General features: G+C 35.8%; 1 protein-coding gene across 1 annotated transcript; it reads right to left on the bottom strand.

Moving 5' to 3' along the window:
• Nucleotides 1-272: 272 nt before the first annotated feature.
• Nucleotides 273-19,172, bottom strand: CHORDC1 (cysteine and histidine rich domain containing 1). Its single transcript, XM_036923268.2, has 11 exons — nucleotides 18,965-19,172; nucleotides 15,626-15,675; nucleotides 12,862-12,918; nucleotides 12,246-12,403; nucleotides 10,110-10,213; nucleotides 9,417-9,475; nucleotides 5,689-5,759; nucleotides 4,627-4,732; nucleotides 2,077-2,196; nucleotides 1,909-1,971; nucleotides 273-1,646 (listed from the first exon to the last, which is right to left on the bottom strand). Exons 1-11 carry the CDS (start codon nucleotides 19,026-19,028, stop codon nucleotides 1,500-1,502), a joined length of 999 nt encoding a protein of 332 aa, XP_036779163.1. The 5' UTR covers nucleotides 19,029-19,172; the 3' UTR covers nucleotides 273-1,499.
• Nucleotides 19,173-21,714: the final 2,542 nt, after the last annotated feature.

Raw genomic sequence — 21,714 nt, 5'->3', positions numbered from 1 at the left:
ACACAAAATATTAGAAACTTACATACTCTGTTTGGGTCCAATTGTTACTACTCATAATTTCTTGTCATGGTATTTTAGTGCCGTGAAAACTTGGTTGCCAGATTTTTACATATTTACTTGTAAGAGCTAAGCCATTTAATAATTACACAATGACATCTAAGACTTATTTGCTAAAAGTAGGTGAATGAGATATACTATTAAATAAAAATGTACTTCGCTAAGTTTTGTTTATAAGAATTCCATTAATACCGAAAGAAAAACACTCAAGAGGCTTAGGAAATCATCATTTTAATCTATATAAGTGTAATTCATACTCAAACTTATTAAGTTCTGCCAGAGTTTTGGCCTTTATAGCATTTCTTAATTTTATGAATTCAGCTTCTTTGTGAGCTCTGCACTTGCCTCAAAAAGTAACCTATCCTTTAATGGGTTCAATTAGTATAGGAATCTAATTCTCTATGATACCTTTATTTAATAAATACATTACATAATCAACATTGTATCATCTAGAATTGTCAAGCTGTTCATGAAAGCCTAAAAAAAAACTCCCAAAGAATTAAGCAATTTAACATGTAATATAGTTGTCATAAAGCAAAGATAAATATTTAGTTTTCTGATAGCTTAATGCATTTCCAAAAGCCTTAAAGTCTACAATTTTATAGATACAGTTTTCCATCAGGGAGGCCAGATAAACATGTATTTTCTCTTTATGTAACTAGGATGTTAAGAGGGTATAAGCTTATATCAGATACAATTTAGTCATGACACCACACAAAGACTTTATAAATAATCAAGAAGAGATGTCTACCATTATTGCTTAGTCTTATAAAATGGTGAATTTAACCAAACTGAAACCTCTGTACTTATTTATGTTTCCTGTACTTTTAAATCACAGTGCTTGGTGAGTAATATAGGTGCTGATGTAATTTTTAGATCCAATTTCAAATTTGTTAGTCAATGTGTATATTCCCCTTAACTACTTACTACACTAGCTCAGAATTAATCCTCCTACAAAAAGTAACCTTCCCAAGTAGAAAAAACAATGCAGAGCATCTCTTCCTTAAAGAATTTTCAAGTATTATAGGAACACAGACTCTTTAAAAAAATCTCAATTAAGAAGTGATATTCCTCCTGGCTTTCCTAATTATGGGATAAGAGAAAGAGATATGAATAAAACATATGTTCCTTTATGTTTCTTTGCTTAACACATTATACTAAGAAATACTGTAACTGTTTATCAGCTATTTTCTAGCTTCTTCAAGTATAGGACACACTATAGTTCTACTAGTGAGGAGAAATGAATAATCAACCTTAGGTAACTCAAAAAAGGAAGATAGATAGGAGGCACAAAAAGATAAACTGACTTTGGCTTTTAAGAACCTACTGTTGACCCTGAAATGCCAGATTCAACGACAACAAAACAAGATTACAGCAGCAAGCCACCACATCACCACTTTAAGAATTCTGAAATAAGCAGTAACTTTTTCCCTCATCTGAACTCATTCTGTTATATCTTCTTTTTGTTTTTCCTGCGTTTTGGTTGCAGGCAGTTCAAGGCTTGCCCACTGCATAGGTTCAGCTTTTCTCATGGTGATCTCAATCTTTGTTGCAGTCATAGTTACATAACTTCGCTTTACATCAATCACCTAAAACACATCAAAGAGAATTACAGTAAACCTGGGTGGTTTTATTAGTTTTCAAGGCAAATATTAGTCTTGCCTATATGCGAACAACAACATCAAAAAATTCAAGTCTTCAAAGTCACTTGTACACTTGGATTCAAACTTTTTGGTAAGAAATAGTAAGTTATATACCTACTTTGCATCAACGCTTACAAAAATATTGCCTTTTATTGTACAAATGGCATTTTAAATTAGAAAAAAATTGTGCTGGATTCATAATACTTACACCCCATAATTTCACATTTTGATGAAATTCCTTCTCTCCTTCAAACACAATGTGCACATTTAACTGGAAGATACAGAAAAAGAATCTTAAAATCAACAGTTTTGTATAATACTTAACACAGAATATAATGCAAAAGACTATTTTTACTCAGATACTTAATGTACTTACCAATGTACTATTTGCTACTACTTGACTAAGTTCTGGAAGTGAATTTTTAGCATATACTGAAATGGTGACTTCACCCCCAGTCTGATGCCAGTCATGTCTACACGTAACAACTTTTTTCCCCTGCAATGTAAGAGAAACTTCATGAATTTAACAAAACTCTCTGTAAGTAACTTCTTAAAAAGAGGAATTTGACCCATCTGAGAAAAGAAATTACCATGCACACAGAACATTTTTAAGGGCATATAACTTCTGAAGTTTCCATCAAGAAGCTTAAATAGTAAAATAAATCATGATACAAAGAATCTTGGTAAGTTTTATGATTTGAGAACATGTTTATTCCTTCCATTTTTTTCTTCTACAGCTAAAGAATTAGACTGAAAACAACAGTTTAAGAATTAATAAACTTTACCCAATTTTAACATTCTGCAATGCACTAAGTTCAGTCATAAGAACATTCTTTGAAGACTAAAATGAGAAAGACATTTGCTTAGGGGGATACACTAGACAACATCTTAACTTCATGCACACAAACCATCCACTTATTCTCTTCAAATTGCAATTTGGGAAATAACTATTCATATCTATCTGCTACTGCTATTGAATAATTATTTTCCTCTCATAACAACATGCAGGAGTAGGAATGTGCAGAAGTCAGCTTTTAATTACTACTACAGAAATAATTATCAGCTACCAGTGGAACACTGCTGTATCAGTAACTATTTTAAAAAGGGACAAACTGTGATTTGTTTTATAAATGAGGGTAATCTAGTCATATAATGCAGGAAATTGAGAGACAAATTTTGGTAAACTTGTACTAAATGAATTTAAATTACTTACATCAGTTACATTTTTTGTCCTTAGCTACTAGCTTAAACACTTGATAACTGCATACATTAAAAAATAACGAAGACCCAGGAATTCCACTTCTAGGAATTTACCCTAAGGATGCAGCACTCCAGTTTGAAAAAGACAGATGCACCCCTATGTTTATCGCTGCGCTATTCACAATAGCCAAGATATGGAAGCAACCTAAATGTCCATCAGTAGAAGAATGGATAAAGAAGATGTGGTACATATACACAATGGAATATTATGCAGCCATAAGAAAAAAACAAATCCTACCATTCGCAACAACATGGATGGAGCTAGAGGGTATTATGCTCAGTGAAATAAGCCAGGCGGAGAAAGACAAGTACCAAATGACTTCACTCATATGTGGAGTATAAGAACAAAAGAAAACTGAAGGAACAAAACAGCAGCAGAAGCACAGAACCCAAGAATGGACTAACAGTTATCAAAGGGAAAGGGACTGGGGAGGACGGGTGGGAAGGGAGGGATAAGGGCGGGGAAAAAGAAAGGGGGCATTACGATTAGCATGTATAGTATTGGGGGGGCATGGGGAGGGCTGTGCAACACAGAGAAGGCAAGTAGTGATTTTACAGCATCTTACTATGTTGATGGACAGTGACTGTGAATGGGGATGTGGGGGGGACTTGGTGAAGGGGGGAGCCTAGTAAACATAATGTCCTTCATGTAATTGTAGATTAATGATAACAAAATAAAAAAAAAAATAACAAAAACATTACTTCATCAAGGGTTAATCTTCTGAAAAGTTTTGCATGAAATGGTAAAAACTATTTTTTCAAACTAAATCTTCCAAACTTTTGGGCCTTAGAGAAAATACAGAGGGACGTCACTGTTTGCTAAGAAAATATTCCTGGAAATTTTGTGGTAGGTGGATTATTATTAACTTGAGGGATATATTTATAATACCAATCATGTTTTACTAAATAACAAAAACGACAGAATTTCAAATGTAGAATAAATAAATCCCTAAAACAATTTGAAAATTCATTTTTATTTTTAAGTTAAAAGGCACATATACTGAAAAGGTTCATTTTCTTGGGGTTATTATTGCCAAGACAGCACATAAAACAAATTTAATATTACAAAATAGCAAACACACACTTAGCAATAAATTGCTTGCCTTCTTACGTTCAGTGAGATTGTGGGGGATTATCTGCATAGCCCTTTATCTTTAAAAAACTGTTCAGTGAAGTAGGAACTGATTTTTTTTTCCTGTTGATAAACTTTCCTGTAGCAGGGAGAACATTCAAAACAATTCTAAGAAAACAAGTCTGCAGTCTTTGGCCAATAGATAGGAATGTCTGTACATCTGTAAGTGGTTGAATGAAATTTTACGCGGCCAAAAGAGAATCAGAGGTCTAAATGAACAGTAATATCAAATGAGTAGAAAACCCATTTTTTAAAAGTGAAAAGTGGGAACATGCTAAGGGATCAAGGAAAAATATGCTTGAATTCTAGCAGGCTTAAATGAAGTATTCACAGAAACCTATGCACACAATGGCTACTGTAATAAAAGGGCAGTGCTATGTGAGCTTGTCTCAGATTATGTTTTTAGACATATCAAAATCTTCTCTGTGTGATGGAGAAAAAACTAAAAACAACCTAAGGGCGGAATAATGTCAAATCTTTGAAAAATGACTCGGATGAATACACCCTAATGTGTTAACTGATGAGGCTACTTACAGCATCCTTTTTAGTCCACACGTGGTTCCCTGTTGTACAGCCTTCTTGGGCTAAGAATGTATTAAAATCAGAAGTTTTTCTTCTACAACAGCTCCAGTATTTCATCCTTTAAATTATCACAGAAAAATTTCAGATATGAAATCTCACAACCAATTAAGTCCCAAAGTATTAGAGTGACAAGTATTATTTTGAAGATTAATAAATATGCATGCTACTTTATATTCTTACAAATGACTAAGTTAATAAATAGTTAAAATTATCAGAAGACCAATAATTTTAAGACCAGAGTGCCATGTATTATAGCAATTCCAGAGGTCCTAAAGATTCTTAAAACCATCACAACACTCCAAGTCAGCTTTTCACTGATAGTTCACGTTCTAGCTTCCTCATGAAGCTACCCAAAAGCATTATGACCAAAGATTTAAAGCCTCACGTTTTAATAATCCAGGCAAGTGAAAACAAACAAATCAACTTGTAAAACATAAAACCTCTTGCGGTCAGTTTCAAGTAATAGTGTTGGAACCCACTGTTATTTACTTAAGAAAAATCTAATATTGAGGACAAATATTATAGTAAAACTTTGGATTTGAATCCTGGAGAATATGGAAACAGAATGGAAGATTTTAACACAGTCCTGTATTTCTATAAACCAGTGTCATGTCGAGAGGCTCTCAACTGAGGGCCGTGGAAAAGCATGGGTTTTCTTAAGACTCCACAGTGTTAGGGTCTTAGTGCCCCAGGGCTAAAAATTCTCAACATCCTGCAATTCGCAGGACAGTCCTTCAAACAAAAAACTATTTAGCTTAAACAGAAAAGAGTATCACATTGAAATATAAGGGAGTAAGGAAAAACATGAGGTTTGAATTGCAATGGCCACTTAACTGCAACCTTGTTTCAGTTTTAAGGTATATAAAAACAAAATTCCACATTTCTAGGTTACTATAGGGATTATATGAGTGTTAAGTGAAACATGTAACAACACTGCATGGCAAATAACAGTTAATGGTGTATTAACTTTCCTAACCTCTACCATAAAGTTTTAATTAGTCACGTGTAAGTTACCCTTCGTGGAAAATAGGTACTCCAGAATGATATACACAGACTTCTTCTAGACTCTGTGGACCCTGGTATGTCTAAAAGAGAAAAAAAAGAGGGAAAAAATATTAGCTTCATATTTTACTGTTACATTTCAAACATATCTGTAGTATTGGTGACCTCTATGAACTATGCAAATGCTCAAGAAGTAACAATTACCTAGAACATTCATAAATTTGCCCCAGGCCATTCCAATAAGGAATGAAAAATTATTCCTTTTTGGATATGCTTAAAGTTTAAGTTCTCTGTGGGAAAGGCAAATAGAAAAGTTGGCAACATGGATGTATTAAGATGCTTTTAGACTTTTGGGTAGGAGTGAAGTATATTCAGGAATTTAAATTTATAGAACAAAACTGAAATCAAGGGATTAGTACTCTCACCAGAAATATAGTTAACAGCGTGATTTATATGTAAAGTAAACTCTGTGTGGACATTATAATTTAATATGAAAAATCTAATAAGCAATTCCAGAAATTCTAGAGTGTTGATTTCTTATCCCTATGAAGGGTAAAATGAGCTGCAGACCTATATATATATCCAGGGTTTGTCTGGAAGATCCGGGCCCCATTGTTGCTGTAGGTGAAGGCTCTACAGATGAATTCACAAAAAGTTATGTTAATAAAACATAGATGCAGCCAGCAGTATATTTTCTATTTTGGTACTTATAGCAACCACCTACAAGTACAGAAAATAAAATCCTGTATATTTGCTTACGTTTTGTAATTCCAAAGTACTGAGTGTATCTATTTGCTAAAGATACTTCATAAATACATGCAACTCAGTATGTTAGATTCTAAACTAATCACTATTGCCCCCCAGAACTCCTTTTTCCCATCTTATTTGATGGCACCATATATACTCAATAGCCCAAAGCAAAAATCTGTAAGTCACTTCAATTTCTCCTCTCTCCATCCATATGCAGTCTATCACGAAATCCTGTCTATTTGACTTATAAATATCTCTCAGTTTAATTTGCTTTCTTCATACTGGCAAATTTTAGGCATGAGATTACATACCAGTAGGCTCTAACTCATTTCTCTGCCTTCAATTTCTGTGTTGAACAATGTAATTACATGTTATTACTCTCTTGTTTAAAGTCCTGTAATTACACCTACCTCATATTTTACACAATAACCAGTTCCAGGTGGTTTACACACTTTAAATATGCTTCTATATATGAGAAAATACTCATGGCCCCCAAGTAGGCAGATTTCTTAACTATGACACAGAAAGCACTAACTATAAAGGAAAAGATGGACAAGTTGGACTTCATTAAAACTAAAGAACGTGTTTATCAAAAAACCATTATTAAAACAGTGAAAATGTATAGTGTCTTCTGACAGAAGCTCACAGGTAAAAAATAAAAAATTCCTAAAATCAGTAAGAAAAAGTCAACTTAATAGAAAAACAAAGAGGATTTTGGACATTTCACAGAAGAGTATAGCCAAATGGCTAAAAAACATACAGAAAGGTACTCAACCTCATTATCAGGAAGTACAAATTACAATTCCCATGGGACCACCACACACCTACCAGAATGGCTAACATTTAGAAGACTGGTATTACAGTGTTACCAACAAATGGAACAGCTTCATGTACTGCTGGTAGGAGGGTAAATACAACCACTTTGGAAAGCTATGTGGAATTGTTAAAGCTCTATGATCCAGCAATTCCATTTTTAGTCATATGCCTAAAAGAAATGTATACATGTGTCCCAAAAGCCATGCACAAAAACGTACACCATAGCATTAACCAAAAAATCTATTAAAGGACAGTAGAAACGCTAAATCGGCACAAGCAAGGGTATATTTTAAAGCAGCTAAATGAACAAACTACAACTACCTGTAACAAAGACAGCTCTAACAAACATTTCATTAGCAAAGGAAGAAAGACACAGCAGAGTATCTTGTCTATGATTCCATTTACAGAAAGTTCAAAATAGGTACAATGAATGTACATTGATAGAAAAATGAATGAGAGGAAGTACAAGGAGGGCTCTGCTTTGTGAAAGTTCCTTGAGCTATAAACTTATATTTATTTGTATACTTTTAAATGTTGTATTTCAATGAAAAAGATTTTAAAAATTATTTAATGGCCCCCATAACCTAATGTAAGGTCTAACTTTTGAGCACTATTAAATCCTTTCAGGATCTGGCCCCTACCTCTCTCTTTTGATCTCAACTCCACACCAGCAAATCATGTAGCATTACTATTAACTTTCTGTCTACTGCTGCTATACCCTCTGCACGGGACACCTTCCCCTTTTTGTCCAGGTAGACTCATTCATTTTTCAAAATACATCTGAGATACCATCTCTCTGATCCTCCACTACCTCTACTTGCACTGTCTCCCTTACTGCAAGAATTAATCATTCTCTTTTATCTACTACTTCTATGTTATATACATGCAAATACATTTATATTTCCATTTTGAAATGAACAAGATGAGCTTCGACTCAACTGAAAGAAAACTACAAACCTACTTGCCTCAACCCCGTCTTCTTGGTTAATAGTGTCACCAGTCACATAACTGCTGGAACCACAAGTCTGCTTTGCTTACAGTTAGTTCATTAACAAGTCCCAGTAATACTTCCAAATACCATTAATTCTACATGCATTTGCCATGTGCCAGGCACCGCTCTAAACACTCAAAATACAGCAAAGAACAAAACAAATGTCTTTCCTTTAAGCCTTATATGAGGGAAGGAATGTTAAGTGAAAAATGGGACACATCTTAAGCAAAATAAATATACAAAATTAAGTGTAGATGACAAGAGCTATGGAGGAAAAAGGAGAGTTGAAAACGGAGTTGCCGGAGGTGTGTAATTTTACCGGATAGGTAGCAAAAAGCCTCTCTTTGATGTCTGATTACATCCCACATTTCACCACTTCTCAAAAACCTGCTCTCCAGTCCCACTTCCTGCTCTTGCACTATAGCATCTGAGCAACTTTTTCCTTCCTCCGGTTCTCCTCCTGCCCATTTTAATATATTTGCCCCTTATCAGCCAAATACAACTTTTTAAAATCCCTCCTTAAAACAGATAGTGGCTTCCCATTATACTTAAAGCCCAAACTCCTCATTGTGGCTTATAAGTGCCTCCACAGTCTTGCCGATCTCCTTCCCCTAGTCTTACACTGCTGACAAACCCCACCGACCTTTTTCCTAATTCCCTAAATAGCCAAGCTATAAAGTCTCTATACAAACTATGCTCATGCCTCCTCCAAGGTTTACGCTGCTCATCTGCTTGCTACATTATTCAGATTGCTGACTTAGTGATACTTCAAAGACTTCCTTGACAAGCTCAAATAGCTTCATTCTATCTCTTCCGCAGATTTCCTTCAGAGTGACATGAATTCATAGTATTTAATTACCTACTGTCGTCCCCACAACGTCAGCTTCACAAGAACAATTACTCTACTTTATTCTTTACTATTATCCCCAGTCTGTAAACAATGTCTGGCACATAGTAAGTGGCCATTAGATGCTGACTGGATCAGAATTACATACTCCCATGATTCTATCAGATATGGTGCTTGTCAAAGACAGTCTCTCATTCATGTTTGTAGCCCTAATCCACGGCATAGCGCCCAAAACACAGGCCCCAAATGTTTGTTGAATCAAGTCAGTAAATTGCACTCTTCTTTCAAAATCAAAATTTTACTGCCATAACACAACACAAATTTTACAATACATACCTTTGAACACCCTCCATTTTTACATGAGGTCCCAATCTTAATTTCATCACTGTCTTCTTCTGAAACAAAAAAAACCAGAGCTCAAATTAGAAATATTAAAATAGAACACTTTACTGTACTGCCATTCTTAAAAAGTAAACTTTTCATAGAATGAGTATTACAAAATAAATACAAAAAACACTGCTATTTTTAAATTTAAACTTTCTATCTAACAGACCTTTCAGCTAATATATTTAAAAAGCTAATAAGAAACAAACTATTGTGATTAGGTTTTGCTTATATCCCCAAAATGATATGACACGTTTCTTTTCTATAATGCAAACCTATGGCCAATATAGTATCTTATAAAAGAGAAATCATGGAAGGGTATGTGCCTCCCATGGTTTAAGGTTTATGTCACAGAGTACACCTGTATCATGCCCAATGAAACATTTAAAATTATCAAAGAAATTTAACAATTAAAAAGTGATGAATCAGAGAAGAAAAAAATTTAATAGGTTCTCATTTTTAATGAAGACATAAAAGAACAAATCATATTCATTCTATGATATTACTGGCATTTAAAGAACAAAATTTCTTTACTACAGTGTGCTTCCTTTCATATTTATAGTCATATTGAAATTACACTGCTGTCTTTTAGATAACAGGTTAACTGTACAGAGAAGAATTACAAAATACAGAACAAAATCTTACCTTTCTTATTTTCTTCATTCCCTGATGATAGTTTAAGTTTATCGAGTGCTTGTTTTAGGGAGGCAGATATTTTTAATTCCAAATTTGTCATTGGTTCATCTGGGCTGGAGAATTTTAAAACTTTATTACCATTATTGATGCACCAAAATATTCCTTTGTACTGAAAATAAATATACTTAAGAGTCTAATTATAAAAGGAAGCCAAATATTGTTTGTGAATCAAGTTTTTTCCCATTAAGAAATATTTTGTAAGTAACTGCTGTAATACATCTACACTTCTCAGTTTAAACAGAAAAGGTTTGGTTATTTAAATATTAAGCCTCAAATAACCATGCTATTGCCAACTCATTAAATTATTAATTAGTAGAGCTAATGGGAAGGAAGTAAAGACTAGGAATTGAAGTTTGTCAAGTTGAGTAACTCTGAGAAGTGACCATAAAGAACTTTTACATTCCATGCCTAGTCAAAATGCTGAGCATATAATAAACAGTCAACAAGTATGCAATAAGTGAATCCATATCCCTACTGGTGAAGATAATTCACTTTGTGTGGATACTGGTGTATGCATCTATACATTCAGATACAATTCTATTACAATGCAATTTTCATAGGGTTAAAGAAACAGATCACCACGACCCTCTAACACTTCTTAATGGTTAAGTGTTGTACATATTACTTGTCTAAGGCCAGTCAGTAAGTATAAAGATTAGTAATAAATGCATCAATGAAAATAAAAACCCTAGGTTATTCATTCTATATACTTAATGAAAAAAAACTACTCATGTAGGAGGCATTAACAAAGTATATATCTTCAGAATCTCTGTACTGCCACCAAATGAACTGAGGGTAAAATACTTAATTTCTCTTACTTCTTAAGTAATATTAATCATCTCATTTAAAGAAAATGTTAACTCACAGTGCCAAATATAGTAGATTCCACTGCAATACTTAGGGCTGAGCTACCCCAAAGTTCTGATTTTTTTCTGATTGTTTTAACTGGCAAATCAGCCAGCAAGGCACTTCAAAGTGTAGGCAGGCACTTCAAAAATTAGAAACTTCAAAGTTTCTAATGCTTATGAAAAAGGTACAATTATAATAAAATTCTAAGTAGTTTGGTTAAATGAACAAATAAACATCAAAAAGTCTGTTAGGGTTCTAATCTTGGCCCAGTATTATTCAATATACCATAAATTTATTTAAGATCAATAAAGACAAAAGTTGAGAAAACCATGAGTCCACAGTGTGAATAAAAATATCAATTTGGGCCATATTTGAGTCCAAAAATCATCTGTTTTTAAGTCCTGTATTTTGGTTCTAAAACAATTCAATACTCAACTGCAACATGAAGACCTGCTGTTAAGAGTGGTACCCAACATGTATATGTGGGAATGTAAAATAGTTTAGCAGAACAGAAAGTAAATGTGAAGAATCTGCATAATTCTGTAAAATGAACCAAAGGTATTTGGAAAGTACTTTAACAGATTTGCCATCTAAATCAAATACATTTAAGCATTTATCAGCAGTAACAAGATTAACAGTTTTCAAGCATCTGAAAGTAAAAGATGAGTACTTGTTCTAAGTGACAAAATACAGACAGAAGGAAAAGAAAGAAATTGGTTCAATACAAGAGGAAAAAAATATAGGACTGCTTTGAAATTAAAGTAAATTCTTCACTAGAATATTTGGAAGAAAACTAAATAATCTTCTGTCAAGAATGTCCTATAAGATATTCTAGAAACAGTAGAACAAAAAGGAAGGTCTTTTAAGTTCCCTTTCAACTCAAACTGACTCCCTGACAAGGGCAATTCCTGTATTAGAGAAATTCACTGAGCCACAGTGAGAAGATAGAGGCCAAGGCACGGGAAAGATGCACAGGAACGATACACAGCTCTGCTGCTGACACAATTATGATGGCACAGGGAGCAAATCGGCAATCCAGTTTTACTGTGCACATGCCCTCAAGGTGAGGGAGAATAATAAAAAGGAAAGGTATATCTAAGAGAAAACCAAATGGTTCACAAGTTAATGACCTACACAGTAGTTACAAATGGTATTACCCAAAATCATAAAACTGAATACCAAGAACAAATGCTATTACTCAAGCGTGACAAAAATATGCAACTGTACAAAGGGTACCTTGGTCTTTTTATTGCTTCTACTGGTTTAGGGGCTTGAATGATGTGCTCCTGAAATTTGGGTTTCAATTCAGAAAGTTCTTTCTTCTCAGTAGTCTTCACTTCAGGTTTGACTGGCTCGGGTGGCTTCTCGCTATTATGTCGACCTTTTGTACAGCCCTGTTAATGGGAGGTATTCACTAAGAGTTATCCTATCATCTATTTCACATGCCATGACATAACTATTATTTATCATTTATTAATAAATTCTATTGTATGTTTCTGTATTTCTATCACATTAAGAAACAAAAAATAGGATTTCAAATTTGCTGTATTTACAAATGAGTTCTTACATCTGAACTATGCATTTAAGATAAGTTTTTGAATTACCCCTCATAAACATCTACTTGTTCAATAAATGTATAGCACAAACTTCTTGGGTACAGAAAACAAATTCTGGAGATCTCACAAAGATAATTCACCAAACTATTTACATAACAGGGCCTCAAGCTGAGTCTCAGGTCTCCTACTTACTAGGTATGTGACCTTGAGCAAGTTAATCTCTTTGAACCTCACTTTCCTCATCAGTATAAAACATACTTTTCAGGAGATAATCTAGAAAAAAAATCAGCACTTACTGCAATGCTTAAAAAATCAGAAAAATCCGTTGTTCTTCTCTTACAGCAAGACCAACCCTAAGAAATGTAAGACAACAAAAACTGAAAGTTGTATTTGCATGAGAACCGCAAGTACTAAACACTACATGTCCACTTACCTCCTTAAATCCACAAGTGTCTTGTATACAGATTTCACAGTTCTACAGTGTTGTAAATGAGTCATCTGATTAAGTGAAATGATTTTTAGTCTTTGGGTGAGAAAAATTCAACAACTCCAGTGTTAAGTGATTTGTGTTGTGATCTACATGAAAGGAAGTGCCTTAAAACAAGGAAACAATTTGCTTGTTTTTAAGAATAGCACTTCAGATTTTTCTAAAATCATGTATTTTATAGGATCTGGGTAGTAGTGCAGTGTGTTACTCTGAAAATTCAGTAAGTTAGAGATGATAATTGTAGTAGTCAATTCTTAAACAAATTAATTGTAGCTGTTCCCAACAGCATTCTTTTTTCAGAACATAAAGTAGCAACCTAAGCACTACTAGATCATTTCAGTGAGAAGCATAAAAATACAGAAATTGCAATGCAGTGTATGATTTCTGAACAAAATATCACATGGCTTACAAAAAAAGGGCTTTAAATTGTCATCTATAATTTTAGTGTAGTATAGAGAATAAGGAAATAGAAATGCAGCAGTTTCAAGATTTGGGATACCTTAAATTCAGACTAAGAGCTAGCTTTGCATATATGCACCAGGGCCTCACTGTCTTTTTCAAAATACTGCACAAAGAATTTGGCAGTGATGTTTTACACAATATGCACTTACAGGGTTTTGTTTTTTTTTTAAAGACAACGGTAAATATGCTGTATTTTAAAATTTCCTTTATTTTGAAATACAATTCTTACTCTGAATTGAGACACAGATGAAAAATTACTACAACCTTACAGGCAGTGTTTAATTAGCATGGATAACAGTCATCAGAAAAGTTAGTTTGTAAGAAAAAAAGCTTTATTGTCTTAATCATCTTTAATGTCTAAATCAATTAGCATGGATAACAGTCATCGGAAAAGTTACTTTGTAAGAAAAAAAGCTTTATTGTCTTATTCATCTTTAATGTCTAAATTATGAAGAATTACATCAGGTATTCTGGAGAAAATGGGTTATATTCATGATGTAGACTACTTGTTCCCAAATGCCAGTCTGGGATCTGTGGCAGTTCTCAGTAAAATAAAATAAGGGTCAAATTATACATGAGTGTAAGGTTGCTGTCTTTCTTAAGGACTATTCTCCTCTCTGTTCTTTTGTTAGGCAATTTTTAACTTATTGGGTCAAATAGAAAACTGGCAATAGCAGATATTATACTGATTTACATATTTTGCCTGAAATCTACTGGGCTGTGAAGTCCATTAGTCCTAGAACGTCTAGGTCTTCAAGAAATGTTTATACAGATAACAATAAGCAGTAGGATTAGGGAAGAGAAACAAAAACACTTCAAAGTAACATCAAGATTAATTGGAGTGATTAACTGTTGGGTAGTAAAAACGAAGTGATGAACTGAATGACTAGTTAGTGGAGCATTACTAACAGCAGCAAGGTTGGAGAGGCAGGCTATTTTGGGAAAAAGAGTTCTTCTTTAAAAACTGGTCTGTGGTTGCCAATGAGACATACCAATGGAAATATGAAGCGACTGGCATACAGATGACATTTAAGGACATGAATGAATCAAAGAGAGACACTAGGAAGCCAAAGATTGAGAAGTGGGTAACAGGAAGGCGAAGAAGGTGAAGAAGGGGAGGAAAGGAGGGAGGGAGGGAGGAAGGTATGCAGGAAGAAAAATTATCAATAAACAGCAGATCTGGAATACAAAATCCCCCCACCTCCTGCAATAATAACTATTTCCAGAGAAACACAGATTCTATTCCCGTAAATTTATAAAGAGGCTAAAAAGACACAAGGAGGAGTCATGTCTCAACTTGCCCCAGTGAATGTTTGTTTGGTTTTCCTTACTTAGAACTAACCAGACTAACATAAATGTGATAGCTGCTGTACAATTTTGTTTACACTTCGCTATCTAATAATTAATTGCCAAAAAGGTCCAAATACTCTCTGGGAGGCGAAATTAGAAATTCAATGACATCAGCAATATTTTAACATATTAAGACTGTTTATGTTCCTAAGAACAAAAGTAGCAACACCTCAAACCATGGCAGCCACACTGCAACATTTTCTTCTGAGACACACAATGGAAAATAGACCATATTATAAATTTTAAAAGATCAATAAACTGATCATGAAAAAACCTGGTCGAACAGCGTCCTATTATTTCTCTAATTCTCCAGAACATCAAGTACAGGTAGAACACAGGTAACATCTCTTTTCCACTTAGTTTTACCCTAAACTTACATGTCCATCCTGAGATAGGCACCATTAAGTGCTTGTAATAATCTTTCCTAAAGTTCAGATAGCTGCTGTTACTAGATAGCAGCTGCCTGACAGATTGAGAGATTAAGACTCAATACAACTGCTTTTATTCCCCTCAAAATTAGGAAAATGAAGAAATAAGGGATACAGAATATAGTGGGGGTAGAAATAACACAACTTTATAACTGGAAAAGCCCTTGTGATCATCATCTACTGTCTTTGCTGTTAGAGGAATATTTGCTTAAATCACCTGAAAATGGTCATTAAGAAAGCATAAAGTCACAAGCTGAGAAAATTAAGATTTAGTGTCATATCCTTAAATTTACAACACAAATATGAAAAGACTGAAATACATCAAGTTCCTACCTTTAATGCATCATGAAAAACTGGAACACCTGGGTGGTATGTGCAAGCATCTGGTCAAAACAGGGAAAAATATATCACTTTATAATGAAGAAAAATCATTACTTCCTTCAGATGTTAACATTTAATCCTTTTTCCAAATGCAGGTAATACTTCTCTTTTCCTTAAAAAATTCAGTAATGCTCAAGTTTGATGCATGGCACACAGTGTTTAATGTAACACCACATTAAAATAGTAATAGAATTCTAATTCAAGAGTATAATAGCTAAAGATAAAAATAATACTGAAAGTTCAAGTATCATAAATTATATTCTGTGTTCCTCTAACCTAGTAAAATTTCTTTGGTACCAAAACTTCAAGTTCCCAGATGTTGACCATCATCTCTGAATTGTTTTTACAAAAAATACCATCCAACTTGTGTTCTTATGTGCACTGACCCATAAAGGATGACCAAGAGATTCTCTAAAAAGGTATCTGGAAGAATATGTTCAAAATTTTTATAACTGATGTGGTATCTAATTGCTAACTTGACTTTCCTAAAGCGGTATCAATACCTAGATGCAAACCTCATTTAAAGGAAGATTAAGTTCTACAGTCTATTTTCAGGGTTGTCACTGGTTGTTATTATCTCCCTAATCCCTCCTATTTTACCATCAGTTTTTTACTTAACTGTCTTAAGCAAATAGGCTTATTACAGTTTGCAATATATAGTATTATGTTAAAAAAAAAAGGAACAGACACATTTATTCCCTGGTTAGACAGAACCAGGAGCTTAGAAAAAACAGGTTAGCTCCACACTGTGCCATTTTTTTTACAAGGCTACTTTGATCAACCTCTCATGCCTGCTCAGCTTTCAATTGTCTACCTCTGAATCCTGGTTTTGCCTTGAAGCAATCAATTCTTGGTACTTAGAAAAATCTCCCTATCCCGGTATTAACAGCCAATGCAGTGTCCTACCAGATGTTACATAGATACTATGCTAACTAATGGAACAAGAAAGTGGCAGGTATTTTCATGGTATTTTTCATTTTCATTTTTCACTTTACAGTAGGCAAACCCATGGATTAGGAAGAAGCTATTCATTAAGGGTAGTAGAAGTAAGGGCTGGAAAAGGGGATTCAAAGTAGAAATAAATATGTAGAGGTATAAGTTGAGAAGAGAATCAAAATAGAGAACAGAGTTTTTCAAATACCAGATTTATGTGCAGAGGCATTAAATGCGTAACATGTAATACAGTAAGAAGCATAGTAGTAGTAATGGTCAATTTTGGCAGAAAGGTAGCAGGTGTGAGTCAGCTCTTACCCATATAACTTTAGCAGGGTAAGAACTTGAGATTCACTGCTTTAAAAAGTAAATAAGAAGCAGATGGACATTTTCCTCTCTAACCTTTATCAGTTTTCCCAGTTTTGCTCGAAGTGGTATTTTATGGGTAAGAAGCTGCAACACAGTAGTGGTTAAGAGCCAAGAGCTGTTAATACTGGGTCTGACCCTGGTTCAAATTATGGCTCTATGTCTAGCTGATTGGTTTCCTTATGAATGTGGATTAAAAAAAACCTGTGAAGTGGTGTTTTTCCCGGAGTAACTGTTTAACATTTGCAATCTACTAACCATGTCTCCTTTGAACACTCATTTAGCTTGTATTTCACACTAAAATGTAATATCAGCTTAGAAGGGAGTATTACTTTAGCCTATAGGTAAGGTCAAACCTCTCTCATTATATAAAACTTTCTCCTAACCAAGTCCACAGTTTGCTAATAGTTCTTGTCTTCTACTCCCTATCTTCATTTTCTTAACTTTCCATTTAACCAACTTAATTGGAATATTAGTATGCTAAATCTCTAAAATACCCATTTTGTTAAATCAAATAAACTTTCAGCAACCTTACCGGAGCCCCTTGCTGATTCTGGTAGTTGGCACACAATCCCTGACACCGCCTACCCTTTTGGCTTTCCGTGCCTCCCCAGTATCTCTTTCGTAGGCACTCTCCCATTTAACACACTGCATTAATGTACAGAAATATGCCTTATCTCCCCTTAATTTTAGGCTGGTATAACTCCTTATATTGCCCCATGCAACAAAGCAGAGGTCTTTCCCATTTAATATTAAAGTAGAAATTAGAAATATGTGCAGACCCTAAGGTAATTTACTTTTTACACAGGCTACCAAAAGCAGAGCTTTAACATCCTTCCTTCCCGAATTCTGTCATCTGCTGAAATCTCAGTTTTCCCTTGGAATAACTTGAAATTGGTACCATACAAATGTCAACGACAGTATCTTTAATACTGTACAAAGACTGGATTTATCATTTCCTTGGAATCCTGCCCATGGTCTTATTTTAAGTGATTCACCAATTCACCTGTATATCAAGAAAAACATTTCAAGACATCTCAGAGGTAAAAAGGATTCTAAAAAAGCGTGGACCTGAATCTTCCTTACAATGCAGAACCACGTTGCTGCCACGCTGAACTCGGCTTCCCTATTAAATGGGTCTAACAACGCATTCGTAACAGGGCTGTTGTGAAGCCTAAATGAGACGATGTATTAAAGTGACAGATCACTGTCCGGCATACAGAAAACACACAATAAATGCTAGCTGGATTTGACAACGTGTTGTCCCTTCCCACGATGTTCAAGGAATCAACTTCCTTTTTCATCTCATTCACCAATCAAAATCCATTGACCATTTTCAATCGTTCACCTAGTCTAGTCACTTTCACATTACATCCTGAGGTGTACACTTACGTGCTGTAGAGGCCGTTCAAGTCACTTTATCCTGAACACAGCATGATGGTATTAATTTGGCAAAGCTACAGCAAAACAATGAAATACACACTGCTACTAAGTAAAGGCTAACGAATGTATCACCCACCCGGGTCCACATATCACAAACTGCACGTTGGGATACAAAATCATTTTGCTAACCAACATCACTTTCTAAAAGCAAGTTTGTAACAGCGAGCCGACCGCACAAATCCACTGCAGGCTTTCAGACAATGAAATTTCCACAATGGATCAGCGAGGCCCAACTTCCTGGCCGGGATCCGTCTGCCCGCCCCGCAATCCCCGCACCACCAACCGCAGCGGCGCCGCGCTGCTTCTGCTCTCCCGGGAGCCCGGGGGGGCGGCGGGGGGCCCGGGGACGACGATGCTCTGCAGCCCCACGACCCAGGGGAGCGGGCGGCGGGGCGCACGTGCGGGGAACCGCGGGCCGGCGGCTGCGGAGAGGGCGCAGAGGCCGCTGCGCGGAGGGACCTGCCGGCGGCAGCGCGGCGCGGCTGGGGCCCAAGGGCGTCCGCCGGCGCGGTGGAGGGCGAGGCGGGGCCGGCGGCGCGCTTCTCTCACCGTCGGAATTGGTCTCGGGATCGAAGCGCTGCCCGCAGCCCCGGTTGTAGCACAGCAGGGCCATTTTCTCTTCCCACCGTTACAGGTCAGGACCAAACGCCGGGAACCGCAAGCCCGCGCACCTCCCTCTCTCCGGTAGCAACACCGGTCTGCCGGCGGGGACGATTGCCGGCTCCCGGAAACGGCCGGGTTCCGCTTCAGGAACCTTCGCGAATTTTCCGGTGGCGCAGGCGCAGAGGAGACGGGCAGAGGCGGAGGGAGCAGCGGGAGGCCGGCCTGGAGCGGGGCGGTGGACCTCGGACTGCGGCGGGCGGCGCTGGAGTCGGGACCGAGCTTAGGGGTTTGCAGAAGGGAAACCTTGACAGCATCCGAGAGACCCGTGCTCGCCCCAGATTTCCTCACTGCTTCGTGGCGGCGGGTTGTGCCTCGCGCCGCCAAGTAGCCGCCCTGCGCCACGGTCCCCGCAGTCCAGCATCCTCTTGAGACTGTGATTACACAACGTTGTCGATAAGTTTGCCTCCTAGGTGCAGAAGAGTTAAGTGCAGAATCGTGCAGTATTTCCGAACCACTGCATAGAATGTGGGTACGGTGAAGGGCGAGAGGAACAGTGGACAGATCTCCCAGTGTCTCCACTGTCTGATCTCTGTCGCCTTGAAGAAATGTAGGCATCGGAGCAATTGCAATAACTGAATAAAACTGAAGTCAAATCACTTTGGAAACAGAAAGCACTTAAAAAATCAGAATATCAAAGGAAAGTGTTGATCAAATACAGTGCTAGAAACGGTCACTATTGCTCTAAGACCCTGGGGTAATTGTAACTTTTTCTTACTAGTTTCCATTTTATCAGTTTTTTCCATACTTAATTCTCCAAACCTGGAACCTCTGGTAAGATTTCTTCAAGTGCATGATGAAAGGTGTGTAGTAATACATTAACAGGCACACGCAAACACCACCAACTCCAACTTGTGTATTTCCAAATTTGGGTCGGGTCATTTGAAACAGCAAACCCTTCGTGATAACAGGGATCCACAACAATCTTAAAAGAGCAGTATCAGTAGTTTTCTAAGTAGAGGATGTAAAAAACTATACAATGTTTCTACTGATCCCAACTGTTATATTAAAGATGGACTCAAATCCTCCTGCCCCAATAAAAAAGGCTTCTCATTTTTCCATATTCCCTTTCTCTCTTTATATCGAGAAGTATTATATTTTTATGTAGCAATCCCAATATAAACGTATACAATGTAACATTCTCCTCCACTTAACCTCTTCTATTTTGTTTCATAATCAACATTATGAAGTAGCATTCTGTTGAATAAATTGCGCTGTAGCCATTCTGTTAATTTATGTAGCAATCCCAGTATAAACATATACAATGTAACATTCTCCTCCACTTAACCGCTTCTATTTTGTTTCATAATCAACATTATGAAGTAGCATTCTGTTGAATAAATTGTGCTGTAACCATTCTGTTAATTTCACCAATTCAACTATACAGAAGCGTCAATAACTAACTTGATTATTGTATGTTGTTTTTCGTATTTTAGAGTCCCTCTAGTATAATATTTGAGAAGTGGTAGTACTGGAGTAAAGAGGCATAATCTTTTGAAATAATTTTAAGATTTTAAAGGTATATATTGCCAATTGTTTCCAAATGGTACCAATTTGGATTTTCACCAGCCCTGGATAGGAGGAATAGACCACAGGAATTAATCTTACATAACTAGAAATGGAGAGATGGAGAGGTTTAGACAGTTTTGTTTGTTTTGCTTCTTGCCAAATCCATTGTCTTGAGTATCCTCCTATCACTGCAGCATTACCAAGATTATTAGTAAGTGAACTCTTTTAAATAGTTTTAATGTTTACGATCAGTTTTTAAAAGATCGCATCTTACAATCAGAAAATAAATGCTTAGAGTAGATAATTTGAAAATGCAGAAATATATTAAGAATAAAATCAACAATAATTTCATCACCCAGCAATAAGTACTGAATCACTAAGATAACTGATAAAATTAATTTCCAGTGGTTTGTCTTTCTAGGCATTTATTGGTATGAGATTAAAAAAAGAAGAAAAAAACTTAAGGAATTGGAGTCACAGTGCATATGGAAGTTTATGTTCATTTTTGGGGGTATTTTAATAAACTATAAATTAAATCATTAAGCAAAAAAGTACAGAGTGCATTCTACTCCACTCCCCGTCACACCGCCACCTCCATTCCCACATTCCAGGGCTGACTACCACCAACTGTTTGAGAAAGTTCGTGGTGGTAACATGCATCGTTGATATTGATATATAGCCTTTAAATCCAGCTCCCAGAACCTGCCCCTCCAATACACAGACTCCTACAGTATCTTGAGATTTTTCCCATGTCATAAAAGCAGTGCTATAGAATTGTTAAAAATGGGGTTTTGGAGTCAGACAAGGATTCATATCCTAACTCTGCAATATAGTAGTTAATTTAATCCTGAAATAAATCATTTCAGGAAATCTTTCTTGGCTTCTATGTTCTCTTCTGTAAAATTTACAGAATTTTGTATAAATCACGTAGATGTTAATAGTATCGAACACAAGAATGTTCAAAGGAGTATTATTTATAAAAGGCAAAAAACAAAATAATTCAAATAATAACTATAAATGGTATATATAAATCATGGTTTAGCCATACAAAATAATGCTATTCAAAAATGTGAATGAATGAACTACAAATACACACAACGAAATGGATGAATTTCACAACACAATGTTAA

The sequence above is a fragment of the Manis pentadactyla genome, chromosome 9 (assembly GCF_030020395.1).
Source record: "Manis pentadactyla isolate mManPen7 chromosome 9, mManPen7.hap1, whole genome shotgun sequence".
Lineage (NCBI taxonomy): Eukaryota > Metazoa > Chordata > Mammalia > Pholidota > Manidae > Manis > Manis pentadactyla.
This window is presented reverse-complemented; position numbering and strand designations above follow the sequence as displayed.